The 20643-nt window shown below is 45.4% G+C and overlaps 1 protein-coding gene across 16 annotated transcripts in view; it reads right to left on the bottom strand.

Annotated features, from left to right (window-relative positions):
• DLGAP1 (DLG associated protein 1) overlaps nucleotides 1–20643 on the bottom strand; it is a gene marked incomplete at its 5' end in the record, with an annotated part of 321304 nt that overhangs the window by 13146 nt on the left and 287515 nt on the right. For all 16 annotated transcript variants that reach the window (XM_082641702.1, XM_082641701.1, XM_082641693.1 and 13 more), the window contains one exon: nucleotides 11808–12229. In XM_082641702.1, coding sequence (XP_082497828.1) covers nucleotides 11808–12229 — 422 coding nt within the window. The remainder of the gene's footprint in view (nucleotides 1–11807; nucleotides 12230–20643) is intronic.

The raw sequence follows: 20643 nt of genomic DNA, 5'->3' as shown, positions 1-20643 counted from the left end.
AAAGAATGCAGGAACCAGGGATCACTTGAAAGAGATGGCAGGTGTAAGGTTCAAATTTTGGTTTCCCTTTGAAAGACTATGCATCGTAATGAGAAGCAGAGAAAGACAAAATAGTCTTTTATGAAAACTACGATTTTAAATTTCCTCGCTACATTCAATCAAAAACCTAGACATAGAGAAAAGAGCACACCTCCTCCTTCCCACTGACCCCCACAGGGTACCATGTTTATTTGGGGGACAAGGAGGTGGTATAAAAGGCACAGGAGTGAAGGGAATGAACAGTTTCTCTCAAGTGTTCAGTGGTAGCCGAGTAAAACAAAGGCCATCTCCTCTGGGGACGTGTCTGACTTTTTGCTGAGTCAAAACCCTTATTTTATATCCATAGGCCTAGCTCCCTATCTCTGCCATCACGATCTGTGTGGTTGAATCTGTTTGTCACAAGACTTTCAGGATCAAGGGATTCCTGGCCATGAAACAAAAGCAGAATCATCCCCTTCCCCAGTGGATTTGGATAAAAACTGGTAATAAAATCTGGTCCAGCTCCAATCAGAGACACTGGATGAGACTGAGCTGGGTCTATAAGGAACCGCATGGGAGATGACGCACATATTTTTTTTTTTTTTTTTTTTTTTTTTTGCTGTATGTGGGCCTCTCACTGTTGTGGCCTCTTCCGTTGTGGAGCACAGGCTCTGGACGCACAGGCTCAGCGGCCATGGCTCACGGGTCCAGCCGCTCCGTGGCATGTGGGATCTTCCTGGACCGGGGCACGAACCCGCGTCCCCTGCATCGGCAGGCAGACTCTCAACCACTGTGCCACCAAGGAAGCCCGCACATATTTATACTGTATCAAAGTCACCAGCATCTTACCATGTCAAGCTGAAAACATCCCCACTATCTAGACAGTTGGATGTGTTTTACTGGGAAAATGATTTTTTTTCTTTGTTTCTACATTTCTGCAGGAGTAGGCTTGGTTCAGGAATAAATATGTGTGACCTTTTGTTTGAAAAAAATATCCTTAAGCATAACTAACATACGCATTTAATATTCCAGGAAGGGTTAGGCCTCTAGAGCTGACAAGCCAGAAGCACTGGTTGCTTTGACTGCTTCCAGTTCTTACAGACTATGCTGGCTCCACCATCAGCATGTTAGGCCTCAGAAACAGAGCAAAACAGACATATTTTTTATATCTTCAACCTGGACACTACCTATCAATACAAAGGAGTCCGTCTAGCTGTCCCACCAGTGGTGAAGCTTCTACAGTGGACAGGCTGGTGGAACACATTCCAGGCCCTGCCGCCTACACCTAATTCACCTGGTCTGCTTCCTTTCCTAACTTCCTCTCTGTGTGACATACCAGAAAGAGAATAGGCACTGGAGTCAGAAATACCACTTATCAGCTGCGGATCTTGGGAGAATTTATTGTACTCTCAGACTCTGTTTTCTTTGTCTGTCAAGCGATCATAATACTATCTTCATAGGATTGCTGATTATTTAATGAAATCATGTATGAAAATTGTTAGGATGTAGCAGGAATTATAACTCCTATATCCTATCGACATTCTTTAGCTCTTGGTCATTCACCTGGGAAACTAAAAGGTGACATGATCCCAAACAGGGAATTATTTATCCTGCTAATCTTCACACTCCATCGTCTCTCCCCAACAGTGTGAGCTGACTGAATGTCCTCTTTTTTTGGTGGCTTTCATGCAGGCAGACTTAGACAAGCGTCAATGCGTGGGTGAATCATGCCTTTGGTCTGTGTGCATAAGGAATCCACAACAATTCTTCAGGGCCCCAGATTTTCGTGCCTATCTGTAGAGTCTGGCATAGCTCCCCACCTAACAGAGCTAGAACAGTGGCCAACTGGCTGCTGGATGACAGAGACACACGGAGAAGACAGGACCTTAACCAAGGCTGGACGCCTAGACCATCCCACCGGAGCCTGTGCAGAAAACAGACTCGCTGCAAAATCAAGGGTCAGACCCTCCCCGGGAGCCACAGATGCTCCAGCAAAACAAGGTCCATCTTCAGGTGCAGAGTAGGCCAGACACATCTGGCCTGCAGGGCGCTGGGCCCACCCGATGCTCTGTGAGCTGTGTTTTGCCGTGTGGTTTAGAGCCATTCAAACCCATGGGCTCCAAACTCAGCCCGTCTCTTGCAGCCATTCATTAGCCCTTCAAGATGGTCTTGGTCACCTCCCTCCCTGACCCTCCTTTTCTGACTCTTATTCACTCACAACTAGACCTCTGCTACCTCATCTTCAACCATAACTTTGCCTCCTATGAGATGAAGTAAACAGGGGCATCAGGCATGAACACCCTCAGTCTTCTGCCCTCTCCTGACACTTGCCCCCCACGCAGTTCCCCTAAAGCTCTAATGAGTGACGGGGGAGCAGTGACGTGGCCGGCATCAGAGACGTCAGGTGCCTGGAGTTACTGCCATTGCTTCTTAATGGAATCAGCCGGCGACCGATAACTGCCCCCGTCCTAAAGAGCTCTCTACGCCCACCCTTCCCATCTACCTGTGTCCTTGGCCCGATTCCCTCCTGGCTTCTCGGAGAACCTACTCCCTCTCTGCCACCTCTGCCCTTCTCTGCAGCCTTACCTGAGAGGGCTGCCAGCATTCTCAAGTCTCTCCCATTCTAAGGGGAAAATCCTCCCCCATCTCGAGATCCCCTCTAGCTAAAATAAAATTCCTCTTCTCCCCTGTTATGGGCTGAATTGTGTCCTCCCCAGATTCATCTGTTGAAGTCCTAACCTCCAGGACTTCCGACTGTGACTGGATTTGGACCAGGGCCTTTACATCGGTAATTAAGTTAAAGCGAGGTTGTTAGGGTGAGTCCTCACCCAACATAACTGGTGTTCTTATAAGACGATGGGATCAGGATGGAAGATCAAGCCAAGGGGAGAGGCCTAGGGGCAAACGGGCACCTTGAGCTCAGCCTTCTAGCCTACAAAGCTGTGAGAAAAGAAATTTCTGTTGCTGAGGCCACGGGTGGTACTTTGTTACGGCAGCCGGAGCATACCAGTACACTCACTTAAACGCTGGATTCTCCAAAGGGCAGCCTCCTTTGCTCTCTCTACATCCTCAGCTCCCAGGGTCCACCCTCCCTGCGGTCTGGCCGTCCCCTCCCCTCCCCCCTCCTGGACCTCTGCGTTTGGCACAAAGGAATCTCAGCCCCCTGGGCGCCCACAGTGCTCTCTGGCCCTGACCTCGGTTTCCTCTTCTTCCCTGCACCTTGAGAATGTTGAACACAAAACTCGGTCCTGAGCCCCCTTCCCTTAGTCCCCTCCAGTGATCCCATCCATGCTCCTGGTTCAGCTATTCTGTAAAATAGGTTTATTTTGCTCAAATTTGTAACTCTGGTGTATACCAACCCTTCGTGCAGCACGTCTGAGCAACCCCTCGACACCTCTTGTCTCCCCACATCCACATTCCTCTCAGGAGTCCCTGGTTGCTTACAATTAGGGCTACAAGGCTCCATCACCCCTTCCACAGCATGAATGTTCTCCCTCCATTGCCGATTTGGAGGTTTGGTCCTATTAACTGGAGGGTCTTCTTATCTCATATAATTCTCACGCTTAAAACTTTTCCACGCTCCCCTATCATCCCTGGGATAAACGGGAAACTCCCTTCAATGGCCCACCTGTCCAGCCTCACCTCTGACCACTCCCTCAGTGCCCTGGGCCCCCAGTTTCCCAAATCCAAAAGCTGGTCTCTCTGCAGTGCCTTTGCTCAGGCTAAACACTGAGCTGGGGTGCCTCCTGCCTTGGCTCCCACACTGGCCCCACCCCCACACTGGCCCCCACACTGGCCCCGCCCCCACACTGGCCCCGCCCCCTGTGCGCAGGTGTGCATCCTCCAGAAAGACCTATCCCCTTTCACCTCTCCCTCGCTTTGCTCCTCAAATTCCCGTGCACAGCTCGGTCTCTGCCCTCTCTGCATTCTTTCCAGCACCGTCTATTTATATGTCTGACTTTATAAGCGGGCATGGCATAGACTGTGCCGATGTAACTCCCAATTATCCTGTTGGAAGAAGTTTTGAAGTGAACTGACTCATCAATAAACTTTATGTTAACCAGAAAAATTAATTAACGGCAAGATTCCGGGCCTAAGATTCTACTTCTTTAAGGTTTTACCGTGCCTAGCACCACTTTTTCCTTACAGTCTTGACTGATTAATTAGCTAAGATAATCTTGGTGGGGCTATTCTTCCTCTTGGTTTTCTGTTTATAATACCAGTTGTGTTGACTCAGGCTGGAAGAACCAAGCCATATAGGAAAAGTTGAACGAGTTTGTGGGTGAATTAAACCTCCCTATCCTCAACGTTTGACTTTTTACTCACCTGGCCTCCCTGCCCCCCGGGGGGGATGTTGTAGACTTTAGGAGTGAGGAGGAAAAAGGAATTTTTTAGAAAGTGGATCCATCCACTTACTCCAAAGTCATGCGGATTTGTCAGACCCAATCTGTGTGATTTCAAGTCGGGATTATCCAAGTGGAGACATTTTTATTCACGAGTTTGTCCTCGTGGAAAAGAATTTCTCCAACCAACTGCCCAACTGCTTCTCAAACACATTTGTGATCCAGAGCTGTTGTCAATAAAAAGGTCTCCACAGAAAACATGGATCTGTTTCACTCCTGGCTGACAAGGGCTGCTCTGAATGTAACAAGAGCACTTTTTTTTTCCCTTAAAGGAGCCAAAACTTAAATGAACAAAGAATGATGAATTTATGGATTTATTAAAAGCTAATGAATAAAGAATAGAATTCTCAAGTAGAAATTATCCCATGGACTAAAACCAGAGCTTCCACAGGGCTAAACCATGAGGGAAATATTATTTTGTTTGTAAAGAGCAAGTTTTCAAAAATTCAGCTAATGTTTTTTCCCCAGTCCATACTCCAGGAGTCTCACTCATAAAAGATGGTTACGCTTCGATCCATATCTCCACTTACATCAGCCATGAAATAGTAACAGCATCTATGGCACATAGATAAATACAGTTTTTGAGCCTTTGAAAGCTGAATGAGATGAAATGAGTTAACATTTCCCTTGGGAATATGGAAGGCTTACATACTGCATTTGAAGGCCATTGCAATGATCTTTCACAGAAATTGTTGGTTATTGTTAGAGAAAGCGATCGGGGACCATGCTCCATGAGTCAGGCCCTCCCTCTGCAATCTCTGCCTCTCTGCAATGCAGAAGTGTCTGGAATAACGGGAACAGCACTGGCCCAGGTACCCGGAGAGCTGCTTCCAGGCATCCTGCCTTCCCTCTGCCCATCTTCACCTCTCCATGCCTCCGCGCCCCTCAGCCTCAGACCACTCCCAGTGAAACACACCCACAGAAGGGATGCTCGGAAGTGACCTTCCGGCACCAACACCTTTCTCCTTGTGCCCAATGCCGTGTAAAGCAAAATGCAGCCAGTGTTCTAGAAGGTTAAACATAAGGCACATCGCACACAGTTTTCTTTTCATTCCTGCCACTTCCTGGTCACTAATTTCAGGTTGGCCAGGCCTTAAAAAAAGAGACTATGCAGTGTGTGTGCATGTGCACGTGTGTGCGTGTGTGTGTTTTGGGGCATGGGGGTGGGGAGGGACCTTTTGAAGGTCATTGCAAAAGAAAGATGAGAATAAAACAGGAAGGAGCTAGGATGCACCCACCTTGCCCCGCTTAGAAGCACACAAGGCTTGAGGCAACTGAACTGAGGAAATCACAGAGCGTTCCTCTGCCTGCCACCCACCCACCAGTCCTCAGGCTGCAGAGACCCTGGGCAGAGCCAGCCTGGGCATGGCACCCATCAACGGTCACAGCGATGACTGTGCACAGCTTCCCATAACTCTACCTGAAACCGGGCAAACCCCATTTCGGGTTTCGTTACCAGCCCCATGTTCGCTGCCAAGGCTCCCAGGCCTTCTGGGGGACTCAAGGCCAAGTTTCACTAACGGGGATGCTATTACCGGGCAAAATTAAAGTGGAATTAATCTGTCTCCATCCCGCACACGCTTTGGGTTTATCAGTTCGTTTCAGATAAAGCCTGAAAATTCCACATATGAGTTGTCCACAATTCAGGAGGCACTGCTAGATTTCCAAGCACAATCAACCAGTATTTCATCCTGGGGCCACTGAAACCCGAGCCCGTGTTTCGAGCCATCGGTGCTGGACCGCATTCCTGGTGGGAGCCCTGCGCTCCATCTGGGCGTTTCGTCCTAGTCAGATAATACCAGACGGATCTCTGTAACAGGCAGGCCCCGGCCAACAGCACCGAGCCATCTCCCCGAGACAGCTGTTTCACACAAGGCCCCATTGTCTGAGACAGGCTCGGATCGGTTTACTTCGAGAGCTGAGGGAACATTCTGTCAGCTGCTGCGGCCGCGAGGAAACCTCGCTCACTGCAGATTTCCCTTCTTCTGTTATTGAGCCAAAAACCTACCATCGACTGTTAGGGAGGAAGGTTTCACCGAAGAACTAAAGTCCTCGCGCTGCTTTTATTTTCGCAGGGAAAACAATAGACCCACACACCCAAAGAATTTATAGATGGACTTTTGGAAAGCTGGCTGGAGGTGACCGGGTGACTGTGAGTGCTTGTTTTCTCTCTGTGCTTCCTTGAGCACTTTGTCCAGTTTGGGGGAAAGCAGTGTTTTCCAGTCCTGGAAGGCCACAAACAAGATCCCTAGGAAGCAGCAGTCAGAATCAGGATGATTGCAGCATAAAATAAGTGATCACTGAATAATTCCTGAAGACTGGATGGCTTTTTTTTTTCTTCTTCAACTCTGTGATAGAGAAAGGTGATGGCAGCCACCACATGCTCCAGATCTGAACCTCAGGTTCCCATTGAGCAGATGAGTTCTCTTCCTAACTTCTCCCCTCACCCCTGCCAGTGGACATGTCGTATTTTGAATTCAGGAAGATATTTAACAAAATACCTTACATTCTTATAAGCGTGATGAATAACTCTGGACATGAAGACAGCAAGCCTGACCCATCTACCTTCAGCTGCTGCAGACTTTTTTGGGGGGGCAGTGGGGTGGATATTTTTGTGTGTGTGGTAAAATGCACGTAAGATCTACCATTTTAACCGTTTTTAAGTGGGCCATTCAGAGGCATTAAGCACAGTCGCCAAACGTTTAAAAATATTGAAAATTTGGAATAATTCCGGGGCCCCACGAAATAAATTAAGCAGCTGTGGTTAGACTCATTCCTTTCTTCCACCCTATCCTGCCTATCTTTCCCTACTGAGGATGAAGACCAGCTCTCCTGGAAGGGATCTGTCATGGAGCCACCGTCATCACTTACCCTGAAGAGAGACCTTCCTATCTAGGACCCAAAGGACACATAAGTGGCCCGGCCAAGAGACAGATCTGCGTTTGACCCATTTATCAAAGCTATTTTTCTGAGTGTACACAGACTTTTTTTTTTTTTTAAACTGGTTACTCAGACATTGGCTATGCCTGCCAAACGGGATTGGCCCCTCTTCCTTACCACCCGCCCCCCTTTATAAAAAAAAGCAAAGGTTAAATGAGAGAATTAGTAAAAAAACAAAGGCCCTCTGCAACCCCAGGTCCACTTATCAGAACAGGACTGTGGTTGCCAAGGAAGCAGGGACAGATATGTATGCAGAGCTTTAGAGCAGCCAAGCACACACAAAGTATCATTATCTTGTCAAATGTTATTCGTGTTGTATCTGTTCCATCAGGCGCTTCTGGGTTGTGTGACCTTGGAGGTGGGACTGCCAGAGAGCTGTTCTGAGGGCAAATAAAACAACACCTGTCAAAGCCTATAGCCAACGGCCCAGGGGATTGTGAGAACAAGATGGATGTTTTTTCACGGGTTTATATTCTCCCTTCCTCCTGGCTTTCTGATCGGATCCTCACTGATTTCCATTTGCCTCATTTGAAATTGGCGATTCTTTGACCGGGCATGTGTGTGTACCTCTGCACTGTTTAGAATTCTGGAATGCTAGTGGGTGGAAGCTTCTGTTTTGTACCATCCAGTGCATGAAAGATAGAGAAAGCTTTCAAGTGCTTATGGGATGAAATCGTGTCCCAAGAGCTGGAAGGGACACGCGGGTTCATCTAGCTCATGCAGCTGACCGACACACAAGTCCTTTCTAGCCTTTCTGTGGCAGGTGCTCATGTCCCTGCCAAATCCCTGTTCTGATCAGCAGGGCTCCCTACCTCGCAAGGGACCGACCCTTCCAGCTTTTGGCAACAATAGCTGGGAGCTACCTGTTGAATATTTTGTAACTACTTAGGAAGAAAGATTTTGCTAAGGAAAATACTTTTGTGAAACAGTATTTCCAAACTAGTCCCAGGACTCAAATACATATTCACTGATCCCCTGCTCTGTGCCAAGAACCGTCAGAGGGGCAGCGGATATGAAGATGAATGAAACAAGAGTAATTTCGGTCCTCAGACCTCACTTTTCAGGGGAGGAGAGAGATACATAGATTATCATCAAATAAAGTTGGAAATACCTGATAGACAAATGTGCAGGCTATTACAGAAGCACCAGGGAGGCACACCCAACTCAGCCTGAAGGGATGCATTCTGCAAAGACTTCTAGAAGGTGAGGCCCAAGCTGAGACTTGAAGGAAGAGCCATTTTTGTAGGTTAGATAGGCTTACACAAATAGATGTGTCTAATCTGGATCAGTTTTGTACATTTAAAAAACCATGTAGGAAAGGCATTTACCTCTGATCTTTGTGTTAGCTGTTTGATCTAAAGTTATAAAATTGTATCTAAAAAAATTAGTAAGTTGGACTTTTCACTATAGACCATTGGCTTTCAAACTATTCTAGGGGGCTTCCCTGGTGGCGCAGTGGTTGAGAGTCAGCCTGCCGATGCAGGGGACATGGGTTCGTACCCCGGTCCGGGAAGATCCCACATGCCACGGAGCGGCTGGGCCCGAAAGCCATGGCTGCTGAGCCTGCGTGTCCGGAGCCTGTGCTCCACAACGCGAGAGGCCACAACAGTGAGAGGCCGCAAAAAAAAAAAAAAAAAAAAAAAAAAAAAAAACAAACAAACAAAAAAACTATTCTAGGAATCCTGGGATTTTTTTGGTGGCAGGGAGGGTTTCTAGGGACCTCTGTCCAGAGAGTGGTAGAGGCTGAGCAGATAGGACTCCAGGCCCTCACCAAAGAGCTTCACCGTTCTTCCTATTATACTTATTGGTGTTGTGTGTAATTTTTTTTTTCTTAACTTAGAAAAAGGGGGCTCTGATATCGAAATACGTTTCAAACTACACAGGGAGACTCACTCCCTAGGGCAGCGGGTCTCATTGCATACTTGTCATCTAAGATTAATTTACTCAGTTGAATACTTTAAGCAAAGCACCAAAAATACTCCCACCCTAAGTTCTCTTTGTCTGTTCTGCAGTCATGACCTTCACACACCCCCAGCGCCCTCAGGCAGCAACCTCGTAAAACAGAGGCAGATTTGAGAAAATTTATCACTACTCTAAAGACAAAGTCCTTAAGAAGACGGCTTATTCATGGTGGGCCAGTGGCACCTTCGTGTACAAAGACAGCAAATTATTATTAGAACAAATCTTGTTATAAAAAAAACCTTCATATGGAATAGGTTTATAAGCCCTATTTATAAATCAATATTTCAAATAACATCTGAAGTAAAATTCTGGAACAGTGAATGAACGAGCAGTTCCTTCATGTTCAAGATACAAATAAGCTTCTCTTTCATCTCAAACAGGATTAGAACCTGATTTTCTAACAAGGTTTTCACCTTCCAAATATATGTGCTTGTATCAAAATACATTGACTTGTTTTCATAGCTCCTTAAGTGTTAAGGAAGATTTTTCTAAATATTTATACAATGACTATTATACAATGACTATCCTCATGCATCATTATAAAGCTGGATTGAGAGAAGTAGATCTAGTCTCAGATGGGAAGAAAACATCAGATTAAAAGAAAACACCAGATGAGCAGCTTCCCCAGGTCTTATTGGAAGCCAAGCAGGGAAGCTAGAACAAGTTCGAATCCATGCATTGAATGAACTGAAATCTGCAAGACAGCTTGCCCTGTTGAGCTGTGCACCCGAGGCCATTGCTCCTTAGACATGGACATTTTTCCCAGGAAAAGCTACTAGGCTTCGGGTATACCCACGGGGAAAGGAGAATAAGAAGATGCAACTGCTAAGAATTTCTTACCGAAAACTTCCCCCGCCCACTGCTGCCGGGCTGTGCTTCACACCCCTGTCACCTAGGCACAGAGCATATTCTCCCTGTGGACCCACACCTGGGTGAGCCTGCAGTGGCACCAACGGTTGGGTCAAGTGTCAAGGAGGTTTACTTTTCCACTGCTAAGTTGTTTGCACTCATAACATGCAAGAACAAAAGGAACGTTACAGAAACCCATTGATGGATTTTCTAACCTGCTCAGAAAGGCAACAAATGAGTTAGTCAGCGGGTGGATAGGGGTCAGAAGCAAGAAAAAGCAGAGAAGAGCTGTGAGCGAGACACAGAGTGGAAATCCCACAACCTGCAAACTCATTTTCCTGTCTCCATTCTCACAAAAGTACTTCCTTTACGGAAAACTCACTGCTCCCTGACACAATTAGTTTGGTTCACTTAGTAAGTCAACTGAACATGATTTACAGAAAGCTCTCGATCTAGTTATTAAGAAATTATTATTTTTTTTGTTAGGGATGATAATGCACGATGGTTATATACACATACATAAAGTCCTTATCAGAGATTCGTAGTGAAATGACGGGATGCGTTCGATTTTCTTTAAGATCCTCTGGTAAAAATGAGGACAAGTGAGGGAAGATGAGACCAGCCAGTAGTTGAGCTGTGTGATGGGAATATGGGGGTTCATTACAGTAAACTCTCTACTTTTGCAAGTGTTTTTTAATGTTCACAATAAAAAGTTAAAGGATTTTAAAAATAGGTCTAAAACCACATCACGATAATACTCTTCCAGGTGGTTCCCACACAAAAATGAAGGCAGGCTTTGCTGCCTACCATTTAATTTCTCTGATTCAAAAATATAATCGGTTGGCAGATCCACCATTCATTTAATAATCGTTTTTCGGAGGGAAATAAACACACAACAATGAAATACACACTGATTATAAATTCTATTCCAATTTCAAAATTGTTATTAATGTGCAACCGGACTGCAGTAATCTGGCAACTGCTTTGTCAACTGTTAATAGGAATCGTTGTTGTTGAAAGGCCAAGTCTGAAAAGAATGGTGTGTGGGGTCTCCGTTATTTATTTAACTTAACCATCCTTTATTTGATCATGTATTTTCTTTAGCGGCTGAAGGTTTGCCTTCCTGAAACCTAAGGCGGAAGGTGTGGGCTAACCAGGTCTAACGATGTCAATAAGCTTGGCGTCTACAGGCCTAGACACGACCGACCTTGTTTTAATTCTGTATGTTAATGAAAGTAATACACCTGTGAGATTATAAATGCCCAAGGCACACGTATCTGGGGATCTTGAAACTAGTTAGAATTTCTGTTCATTCCCTGAGAAGCAGCACCACTGCGGGAGCATCTTGGGGAAGAGAAACCGTGTCGGAAGCATGAGTCCACCCCAAGTTGGTCCAGAGGTGGAGGTCGCGGAGGCAGAGGGAGAGAAGGTGTTACAGCTGCCTGGCGGGGGCGAAGGGGTGCGTCTTTATTGGGCACCAGGGGCGTGTGGACTCGGCCCGAATCGCCCAGCTCTTCCACACGTTCCCGTTTGGGGTGGGGACCTGCAGGGTTTGCGCAGCGCTATGAAAGCATCCCCTCCCCGGCCCCGGGGACCCGACCCCGGGCGCGTGCGCAGGCGCTGCGCCGCACTTACTGTCCTCGGGCAGGTTGTTTTCGCGCTCTTCTCTCTCCATCTGCTGGCACCAGCCTTCCATGCGGTCCCGCTCCGCCTGGAGAAGCTTCAGAAACCAGTGGCCGTCCCGGTGGCACACTGACCTCTGCACGGCCTCCAGGGGGTCTTCGGTGATTGAGTCAATCCAGGGGTCTGGGGGCGGCAGAATGGAAGGGTCGAAATCTGCATCGAAGTCCTCGTCGGCCGCGCAGGCGTGGTAGTGGTTTCCTGAGCCCTGGATGCTGACCGTGGAGGTGCTGGCGTCCCGGGAGAACTGTCTGGCCACCGGGCCGGGGCACGAATTGTCCTCTATAGACTCCATAGAGTTCTCCAGGTTATCGTGGAAGTCCAGGTCGGCCTGCACGGCCGTCGTCACACTGTTGGATCGAGTGAACCTGCGGAAGCTTGGAGGGATAGAGAGAAACGAGTTAGTTCAAGGATGTTTCTCGAAGCAGAATTACATTCTGCGTCTCTTCGTGGGTGTGCAAGAGGGGGTCTCATCTTCTCAGTCTGCAGAGGTAGCCCTTGACGCCGGCGCATCGATTGCCCTGGCTCTAGTGTAAAGAACACAGAGCCCTCATCTCTGTTCAATATGGAGTATGAAAACGTATCTGGAGAAGGTTTAGAAGTGGACCACAGGCACCGCTCTCAAAGCCAGAATGATGTCCGGGGTTCAACTTCCTCCCCAAATCGGCAGTGGCTTGAATCCTGACATTCAGTGAAGGGTAAATTTGGTGAGGGGTAAGGAAACAATTCAGTTATCTCTTAGCCTGCATAATTTCCTTTGAAACAAGAGGAGAAGACAACAACAACAACAACCCACCTGGGCCAAAACTATCTTGACTCCCACGTAACCACATTTCCCAGGGGCAGCTCTTACCTGAAAGCAAACTAAAATGTCATTAAGCTCCCCTTAACATTAAAGCTCCTTTCCCTGGGAAGTCTTCACCTGTCTCTTGATCATAGGGCCATCGTGATAATTTGATACAAAGCCTTTGGGGCAAAATCAGCTCAAGGTTCTAGAGTTTTCCGGTACCGTCCTTCCCTGCATCTTTAATTTCCCTCTCCACAGTTCTTCTACCGAGGTGATAAAAGACAACTTGTTAGAACCATTTTTTTTTTTTTTTCTTTGCGATACGCGGGCCTCTCACTGCCGTGGCCTCCCCCGCCGTGGAGCACAGGCTCTGGACGCGCAGACCCAACGGCCACGGCCCACCGGCCCAGCCGCTCCGCGGCACGTGGGATCCTCCCGGACCAGGGCACGAACCCGTGTCCCCTGCGTCGGCAGGCGGACTCTCAACCACTGAGCCACCAGGGAAGCCCATGTTAGCACCATTTTATATGGACATCCAACTGAATGGTTCTAGATTTCTTTTGTTGACCCCTACCGCAAAGGTGAGGATGTATGGAAGGAGGGAGGGGTGGGGAAGGACAGGCGAGCAGGGAATTCTTTCTCAGACAAGGGGCAAGGGAAGGTGTGGGCCTGAAGTAATTTAAAACACACCCCCAGAAAGCTTCATTGGCTCCTAGAGCAGACAGGAAATGATGATTTAACAGGATGTAAGAGAATATGTCTACTGAAGGCAGCATCAGGTATCTGTTACCCCCACTTTATACTTCTTTTTTTTTTTTAAGGTAACTTCCTGATTAATATTTTATTTATTTTTTATTCTGAAGAAACATATGTAACATAAAATTTACTATTTCAACCATTTTTAAGTGTATGGTTCAGTGGCATTAAATACATTCACACTGTTGTACAACCATCACCACCATCCATCTCCAGAACCTTTTCATCTTCCCCAGTGGAAACTCTGTACCCGTTAAACAACTCCCCATTCCCCCTTCCTTCCAGCCTCAGGCAACCACAATTCCACTTTCTGTCTCTCTGAATTTGACTACTCTAGGTCCTTCATGTAAGTTGAGTCATACAGTATGTATCTTTCTGTTGCTGGCTTATTTCACTTAGCATGATGTCTTCAAGTTTCATCCATATTGTAGCATATGTCAGAATTTCCTTCCTATTTAAGGCTGAATAATATCCCATTATATGTGTATAACACATTGTGTTTATTTTTTTCATTCACCAGTAGACATTTGGGTTGGTTCCACCTTTTGGCTATTGTGAATAATTCTGCTATGAACATGGGTGTACAAATAACTTTTTGAGACTCTGCTTTCAATTCTTCTGGGTATATACCCAGAAGTAGAATTGTTGAATTATGTGCTAATTCTGTTTTTAATATTTTGAGGAGCTGTTTTCCCTAGCAGTTGTACCATTTTATATTCCCACCAACAATGCATGTTTTCCAATTTCTCCACATCCTTGACAACAGTGATTTTCTGACTTTTTCTTTTCTTTTTTTAAAAAATTTTTATTGGAGTATAGTTGCTTTACAATATTGTGTTAGTTTCTACTGTACAGCACAGTGAATCAGCTATACATATACGTATATCCCCTCTTTTTTGGATTTCTTTCCCGTTTAGGTCACCACAGAGCACTGAGTAGTTTCCTGTGCTATATAGTAGGTTCTCATTAGTTATCTATTTTATACATAGTATCAATAGTGTATATATGTCAATTCCAATCTCCCAATTCACCCCTCCCTTCCCCCTTGGTTTCCATACGTTTGTTCTCTACGTCTGTGACTTTTTCGATGGTAGCCATCCTAATGGGTGTGAGGTGATATATTTTCTTGACTGGCTCATGATTATGCCATGTTAAGATGGTTTATTTGCTAGTTGATTTTCAGTTCATATTCAATAGTGCCAGCCTTAAAGGAGAGTGCACTAAATAATGTCCATACAACATTTAATAAACCAGATTATATGGTTTTTTCTTAACTCTTGTGGAACACTCTATCAGAGCCAATTAATACTAATATTCTGGCCCCTCAGAAATAAATAATGAACAGACTGGAAGTCACAAAAAGGAGAGGGTACAATCATCTTAATCAGTCCATTTTTTCCCCCTAGAGAATAAATACCAAGAAAGTAAATGACTGCACAATTGATCTGTGTGCATTATTAGGATGATCACAATAATAAATGTTGTGATTCTCACCATTCATTTTATGAAGATAGGCCCACCAAAAAAGGCCAGCCCATCTCACTGTTTGCTGTTTGCAAGAACTTACTTCTGTGGAAGGTATCAGGCGTGGCCATTTTATAAGTTCTTTAACTCTGAAATGGGTCATAGGAAAAATCGCTCAGTGTGAAAGTCTGAAAGAATGTCCTTCCTTGTCCTAGCAGTGAAAGCAAGAAGAATTGTGCTACCGTGATTTTTCCAATAACCACCGGCTTCTTGGCTGCGAGAGGCCATTTCTGCCTTCTTGTTCATCCACCAACACGTTAAATGACATCTGAAGCTGAGCTTTCTCTCCAGCTGCATGTGTGCGAATTGATTGACTTTCCTCACAACAGTTGACATTCTACCTGTTCCACTAACACAAAATCCCAGCTATGAAAACACTTAGCTCCCCTCTCCAAGATCATGGGCTGCCAGAGGCATTCCATTTCCAAACTTAAGGCGGGCCCAGCGCCTTATTGTTTCCAGTCGGAGCAAACTTGCCAGTGACTGAGTCTGTACCACACGCAAATCACAATGACCCACTTTCCTTGTGCCTCTGTTTTTATCTACACAAAACCGTACCACCAGCATTCCTGACAGAGGGCTCCTGGCTATGAATCTTGTAAAGTATCCACCTTCTTTAGAAAAATTACTTGGCAGGAGATGAGTAGAAGTTTCCAGGTTAGTCACCCAGAAAGAAAGAAAAGTTAAGTAAAATTAAAGTGGTTTGGGATTAAAAGCGGTGCCTTTGAACTCAGGCAGCCCTGTCCAGGCTACACTGTTTCTCTCAATTAAGTTCCTTAAGCAAGCGCTTTCTTCTACCCTGACTTTTCAAAGAATGTTCTGCTCTATGAAATGCTTTATGTCTTTCATGTGCAGAGTTCCTTCTGGGTGAAGGGTGCAATCAAGTTGTTGTTGTTTAAAAGTTTTGATAGGAACACAGAGGGAGTCATTGGGTTCACGTCTGTGTTTCTGAAGAGAATAGATCAGTTGCTGGTGGATGGTATAAACCTGAAAGCTGAACCCTGTGGCCTGCTGTTTGCAAACCCACAATTTCAGTCTTGAAGCTTCTTTGGTCCTTCATGCCCTAAAGGCAAAATGTGTGATAATTACAACTTCTGAAAAGGACCGGCCAATATTCTGGCCAAAGGAGCAGAAACCATGAAACCAAAGACTGGACCAACCACTACGGGGTACAATACCTTGTCTGTTCTGAAGGCAAGAGGAAAGGCACTTGTGGGCATTCACCTCTGCTGTTGCTTTGTGCTCTTTCTATGAAACAAGTTTATATATATATATATATTTTAATTAATTAATTTTTGGCTGCATTGGGTCTTTGTTGCTGTGTGCAGGCTTTCTCTAGTTGTGGCGAGTGGGGGCTACTCTTTGTTATGGTGCACAGGCTGCTTATTGCGGTGGCTTCTCTTGTTGCAGAGCACGGGCTCTAGGCGTGCGGGCTTCGGTAGTTGTGGTGCGTGGGCGCAGTAGTTGTGGCTCGCCGGCTCTAGAGCGCAGGCTCAGTAGTTGTCGCACACGGGCTTAGTTGCTCCGCGGCATGTGGGATCTTCCCAGACCAGGGCTCGAACCCATATCCCCTGCATTGGCAGGCAGATTCTTAACCACTGCGCCACCAGGGAAGCCCAAGTTTATATTTCTGATGAGAGGATTTTGTGCCCCGCTCTCACCACTTTTCTGTCCAGCAGATTACAAATCAGTGAACAGATGGTAAATCTCAGAGGCCCATTCTCATCCCCCCTGTCTGATGGGGCTGTATTTAAACAAAATAAGTCATGAATGAAAACTAAGAACAGTCTATATCTTTAGAACTCACATGCTTTGTTCCTGCAAGTTCAACTATCTGAGACTCAAGCCATAAACTTATCTTAGGGAGACTCCCTCAGTCACACCGGTTACAGAATCCTCTGGCTCCTGGTTCTCTTCTCCATCCCTCTCATCCACATAGTGGTTGCTTTTCAGGGCTAAATCTAGTTTCAAAGAAAAAACGCTAGTCCTACGCTGTTCTTTCTTCTTTAGACATTTTTCCCATGCCTGCTGTCAAGGCTGAATATATGTGGATTTGAAAATGCTTTTCTTCAAAAGTGCGCCATCTTGGTCTCTTGGGAAATGGCACTTAACTGATGTGAAAATCCAGGACGTCTCATTACATAAAATGAAAGATAGATCAAAAGGTAGGCAAGGGGGGGTGAGGAGATTGAGATCAAGAATTAAGACTTTTCCTAACAAAGAGGTTCACTCTTTCTGTCAGATGAGCTTCCCAGTTAGAACAGAGCACAGAGGAACCTACATGTCATGCAACCCTGCTCACAAGTTCAGTGGGAAAAAACTGTCCTGCTGCTTATTTGTATGTGGTTAGCACTGTCCTGTTGACAGATTGTAAAACTACCTCAACACAAGCATCCATTGGTTATTTAAAACCCTCCACGTTCATCATATGCTTGCCTGAAGCTCTCTTTAAGCAAATAAAATTAGAATAGGTTTTCTACCTGAAGACTCTCTCTAGGCCAAATAATTGTAATGCATTTGTCAAATAAAAGAAAGGGAGGGAATGGAAAGTGATGAGAGCGGGCTTGGTATCACCTGATAGTGTCTGCGAGGGCCCAGCATTTGGCCATTCTCGCCTGAGTACCAGCCGGGCAGGTGCTGTATCCTTGATGGGTGTCACTATGGGAACCTTGGTTGGGAGCCTCAACAAAACATCCTTGAGCTGACTGTGCCCCAGAAGGAATGGCTTTCCCTCAGCAACCAGAACATTAGGTCATTCGGTGGCTCCTGACCCCAGGTAATGAACAAAAGCTGAGAAGTCTCACTCACAATTCTCTTTTATTGAGTCTTGTTTTGGGGTCAAATGGGGGCCGTAGGCTTGTGAGTAAGATGGTTATTTTTCTTCTTGCCAACTAAATTGTCTTGAAAAGCACATAAAAAGAAAGAAAGAGATAGGGAGGGAGGAGGAGGAGAAAGGGAGGGAGGGAGAGAGTGAAGAGGGAAGGAAGGAAGGAAAGAAGGACAGAAGGAAGGAAGGAAGGAGGGAAGGAAGGAGAGAGAGAGAGAGAAAGAAAGAAAGAAGGAAAGGGAAAGAAAAAGATGTATGAGGCATATCAGGAATTATGCCAAGTTTCAGGCTTTTGAAATTTAAATTGCATGAATGCCACACTTTTAAAAGTCAGGTGTACTGGAAGAACTATTTGGCTAGGTTATGGTATTGTTAACTTGGCAAAGAAAAGAGATTGTTTGTCAAGTATAATATGGAGGGTGAGTGCTAGGCTTTGTCATACTCCAAGGAAGCTGTGAGGAGTGGGATTGATCCAAAGCTCCTGGGTTGGCAAAGGCTGGATGTTTTTTTTTTTTTTTTTTTTTGCTGTACGCGGGCCTCTCACTGTTGTGGCCTCTCCCGTTGCGGAGCACAGGCTCCGGACGCACAGGCTCAGCGGCCATGGCTCACGGGCCCAGCCGCTCCGCGGCATATGGGATCCTCCCAGACCGGGGCACGAACCCGTATCCCCTGCATCGGCAGGCGGACTCTCAACCACTGCGCCACCAGGGAGGCCCAGGCTGGATGTTTTTGACTGCCGAAGTTCTTGCCAAGTCTGTGGTCCCTGAACTGGCTGTCAGAAGATGCTGCCTCCAATTTGGCTTTTTGTTTTTAACATTCTGCTTAGTTGAAAAGGCACAAATCACTACAAGCCCAAATGTTTACGTATTTAAGTCACTTACAATCAAAAGAGATCTTTTGTAGCAGTTGACATGGTGTTAAAAGAGAAAACAATGCTCCCTTTCCACATGCTTGTCCCACCCAGTTATGAGGCCACAAGCTTTAACTGTGAAGCAAGGGAGATGTTAAAAACTCAGAATTGTATGGAAATAGAGGTAATTTTGGTGAAAAAACAAAAGTAGGCTTTTGTTTCTAGAAATGGGGAGCAGCTCTCATAATAGATGCTAGTGCTTTCCTTCCACACCTGTGACTCAATCTGTGCATTCACAAACCTGTTGACATGGCAAGTGCCATTCACAAGCACATTTTTTTCTTTTTGCCACACCGTATGACTTGCGGGATCTTAGTTCCCCCACGAGGGATTGAACCCAGGGCCCCGGCAGTGAGAGCACTGAGTCCTAACCACTGGACTGCCAGGGAATTCCCCACAAGCACATTTTGATGCCAGCATTTACCCCGCTAACCATTAAGTGTGTTCTCGAGGTCTGTGTATTATTTTGTAACATAGGAGAGAAGGAGATGGTTCCACCAATTGGGGATAAGAAAGACCAGAAGCTATTATGCAAATAACCAAAATATCCATCTGCTCTCATCCCCATCCCATAAATGAAACATAGATGAAAAGATCTTGGCTTTCCCTTTGCATATCCACACCTCCAAGCATGCACATCCTGCTCTAGACATTCACTGTTTTCCAACTTCATCTACTTAACAAAGGAATGGCGGGGGTGAGGGAGTTGAAGAGGGAGGAAAAGGCCACAGAGTGACTTACTATTCATTTATTCCGGGATGAGTTTTCTCTAATTCTCTAATTCCCTGGTCGCTGAAGGTAAATAGTCCTTGCAGTAACAATGACTCTCACTTGGATGAGCTCCAGATAAATAGGCCAGACAGTTAAGAAGTAGTTTACGAAGACATAAATGGAAATATTAAATACACATCACTAGGAAAATAACATTCTGGAGTTTTCTTGCCAGAAAAATTGCTGTGAGACCAGTAGCTTCTCTCTGTACAACCACTAAAGACATGTCGATTTGTCAACTTGACAATGTTAATAAATAACGCAAAAGTACACCATTGCAAAGTTTCTAGCTCCCCTTAACCCTTTCAATTGTGAAGACCAAAAATTATTGCTTTATAAGTTATTCCAAAACACATATAAATATCTAAGCTTATAAAAGATATTTGAGTGGGGATGGGGGCAGGAAGCCAGCACACATACCACGCACTTATCCACGTTTATCTCTTGTTTCCGAACTAGAGATTATGAGAGCAATATAGCAACCTGGGAAATAGGGCAACAAGCAGAAAGGCAAGACCCAGGAGACTGGGCCTAGACCTTCAACTAAAAGTCTCCATCTGCGTGTAATGCTACTTCAAAATTGAGGGAACACTGCTGGAATGTTGAATCAGAGAACGTACACCTAAAAGAGGATACTGGTGTTCATTGTATCCAACTTGTAAACTTTAGATATGGAAAGGTAAAGTTACTTTTAATTTTGATCTCTTTGATTGGAATGCTCTTTCTTTCCCCATGATTTCCATACATTCCAGTACATTCCATGACCTTCCAACCAGAGAACAGTGCTAAATGACAGGGCTTACCCTACCTACAAGCCAAATAAAACCTACATTGATACTTCTGCTTCTGGCCAAGATGGAGTAAGAATGACTGAATTTATTTACACTTCTATCTGAAACAGCTGTAAAAGAAGATTTACATACCAAAAAACTGGTATTTATATGATCTATCGGTAGATAATTGGAAGCTGAAATTAAAATAATACCATTTGCAACAGCAAGAAAAATATGAAATATCAGTGAGCAAAGCTGACAGAATATGTGCAGGACCTAAAATAGCTGTAAAAAAAAGAGCTTTAAAAAGAAGGAAGTTGGTGGTCTTACACTACCTGATTTCAAAACTTATTATAAAGCTACAATAGTCAAGACAGTGTGGCATTGGCCTAAAGATGGACACTTAGATCAATGGAACAACATAGAGAATGCAAAAATATATC

Source organism: Mesoplodon mirus (genome assembly GCF_964341445.2).
Source record: "Mesoplodon mirus genome assembly, chromosome: 13".
Classification (NCBI taxonomy): Eukaryota; Metazoa; Chordata; class Mammalia; order Artiodactyla; family Ziphiidae; genus Mesoplodon; species Mesoplodon mirus.
Note: the sequence above shows the minus strand (reverse complement) of the source record. Positions and strands in the feature narration are given on the sequence as shown.